This window comes from Centruroides vittatus, unplaced genomic scaffold (assembly GCF_030686945.1).
Source record: "Centruroides vittatus isolate TY-2023 unplaced genomic scaffold, ASM3068694v2 contig_630, whole genome shotgun sequence".
Lineage (NCBI taxonomy): Eukaryota > Metazoa > Arthropoda > Arachnida > Scorpiones > Buthidae > Centruroides > Centruroides vittatus.
The window spans coordinates 317,428-319,992 of NW_027122387.1; the positions used below are offsets into that span (position 1 = coordinate 317,428).

The 2,565-nt window shown below is 37.3% G+C and overlaps 1 protein-coding gene across 1 annotated transcript in view; it reads left to right on the forward strand.

The window, feature by feature from the left end:
* Window positions 1–2,559, forward strand: part of LOC136979650 (uncharacterized) — a 34,787-nt gene extending 32,228 nt beyond the window's left edge. The window contains exons 11-17 of the mRNA XM_067275672.1: window positions 21–122; window positions 204–422; window positions 498–869; window positions 1,279–1,438; window positions 1,510–1,664; window positions 1,736–1,903; window positions 1,966–2,559. Coding sequence (XP_067131773.1) covers window positions 21–122; window positions 204–422; window positions 498–869; window positions 1,279–1,438; window positions 1,510–1,664; window positions 1,736–1,903; window positions 1,966–2,105 — 1,316 coding nt within the window. The 3' untranslated portion in view covers window positions 2,106–2,559. The remainder of the gene's footprint in view (window positions 1–20; window positions 123–203; window positions 423–497; window positions 870–1,278; window positions 1,439–1,509; window positions 1,665–1,735; window positions 1,904–1,965) is intronic.
* The last annotated feature ends 6 nt before the right edge of the window (window positions 2,560–2,565 follow it).

Here is a 2,565-nt window from a genome sequence, read left to right on the forward strand (position 1 = left end):
AGTAATTTTTTTTTTTACAGGCTGTTACCAAATGACATCGCAACCCAGTTACGATTATGTCGTTAGCGGTAACTGTCAGCAGGAATGCCAGTGGACCGTCTTACCAGATAACGACTACGAGAGTAATTAATGCGTTTGTATAAATATTTGTTATTAAATACTTCAGATGCACTAATTTTTAAATATATTTTTTTCCCCCTCAGCTATATCATTACATATGCATTTATTAAATTTTGACGTGAAAGATATTTTGACAATCAATCTTTTGGATAAAGATAAAACTAAAGTTCTAGACATAAGGACGATAGAAACTATTCCGGAATTGTACTTACCCGCAAAAGTGGGATTCGTAATGAACACCAAAAATGTTAACTGCAACGCATCCAATTCGTTACTTCATGTAAATTATGAGAAGTTAAACGGTAATTACTTTTAATTTCCGAAAAGACTTACGATAACGCAGTTCTCGTAATGATTTGCGTAAAATTTTATTTCAGGATGCGACAAAAAAATAGAACAGCTTTCACCGGGACAGATGTTGCAAATTACTTCTCCTAATTACCCCAACACCTATCCACTATTGGCAGAATGCTGGTCTAATTTTACTTCTAATAACGGCAGTAAACGGCTCTATCACGTCGCATTTGATGGATTGTCTCTCTCGTCGACTCACTGCTTGAAGTTTTGGGAAGACATTAAAGCTAAAAATGCGACGATGAAAATGTTTAGCGGAGTGAGTTCGCCACTTCCCGACGATTTACTGTTTCGGCCGGATCTAGCCATCGAATTCGTTTCCAGACCGTGTAACGCTACAAAAAATGTCAATTTGGACACGGCACCGGGATTTTCTCTGAATGTAACATCTGCAGGTAATTTAAACGATATTTATACAGGGTGGGCCAGCGAAAACGAAACGGCAGAGTGTTCGTGTTTGTCCAAGCAAAGCGCTCGGACAGGTCGATTTTACTCTCGAGGGGACATCTTTTGCAATAAAGTTTTTGCGATTCTGAATACAACAGACAACAAAAAATTTTAAAAACTCATTTATTTTGTATTAACTAAACAAGCATTTATTTCGAAAAAAATGTTTGTTTAGTTAATATTCAGAATCGCAAAAACTTTATTGCAAAAGATGTCCCCTCGAGAGTAAAATCGACCTGTCCGAGCGCTTTGCTTGGATGAACACGAACACTCTGCCGTTTCGTTTTCGCTGGCCCACCCTGTATATATACTTGTTTTCTTTAATTCGTACGATTTGAAAATTTGGCTTATTTTAAGACTGCGGAGGAACAATAACTGCCAAGGATGGAAATTTTAGCACTCTAAACAAAACTACCGGTTCTTATTGTATTTGGCAGCTCGAAGTTCCAAAAAGTGGAGATGTTGATCATCCGAATATTATAAATTTCACCGTGACGATGAGCGACAAGAAAGATAAGTGAGTAATTTTCCCGACTAGATTAAAACAAACACTTTAAATTTACTCATAAGTCGTTTCTTATTTGCTAGTCACTTGAAGATTTATGATGGTGGTTCTGTAAGAGACATGACCAAAGAGGTTTCTTCTAAAGAGATGCTAAGTAGAACAAATAAGTTAATATTTGTTTACAACAGAACTGGTTTGCCACCGACCGACAACTTAGTGGTGAAATTTCATTCACAAAGTAAGTTTCGATACGTTTGGATCTATTATTAAAAATTTTATCCGACTTTCAACTAATCTATTATTATTTAGCTTGCAACATGACATGCCAGAATAAGATGTGCCTCCACGCAGCCTGGGTGTGTAACAATATCAACGAGTGTGGAGATAACACCGACGAACTGAACTGTACGAGCAGGCCCATACCGCCCCAACCTCCGACGACGCCGGCTCCCGCACCGTCGCACGAAGGAGGAGGAGGTAAGACTAGGCATAGATTAATATAATTAAGAATAACTCCGAATAATTATCGTATTCTACAGTTTCTCCGGTTGCGCTGGGGCTGGGATTGCCCATCGCCTTCATTTGCGGCATTTTGGCCGCACTGTTCGTTCCTCCGTTATACCGCAGATTTCGCAGCAGCCAATACCACCAATTCAGGGATATATCTGCAGAAGCTTGATTTTTGTCAAGCAACCGATAAAATTATGTACGTATTGTAAATTCCACAGTGTGGAAGACGTAAATAACGTCATTTGTTATAAAACAGAATATCAAAATTAGCATCAGTGTAAAGTACGCTTCGCCCACATCAAATGTTTGCAGATAATTATTAAAATTTCCAATTACGATAACTGTGATAACCATGGGTATATTCTTGCGCCAAGGCCACTTATCGGTACTTAGGGTCTATTTTTCTGGTTTGTTTTCAATTTGAGTTACCAAAAAATACCGTTTCACGTAAGTTTAATTTTGTTACGTCAACATGCAGTTTTTATAAAAACGAAATTTTTTTTTTCCTCTGGTGATTGTTGTTTATATATAGCAATTTTTAGACTACAGAAATTTGTGTTATTAATTGGGAGGGAAAAAGTTGTATAACTGTGTTAAATAAATCATTTTCTGTTTTTAAAAAACGTGCG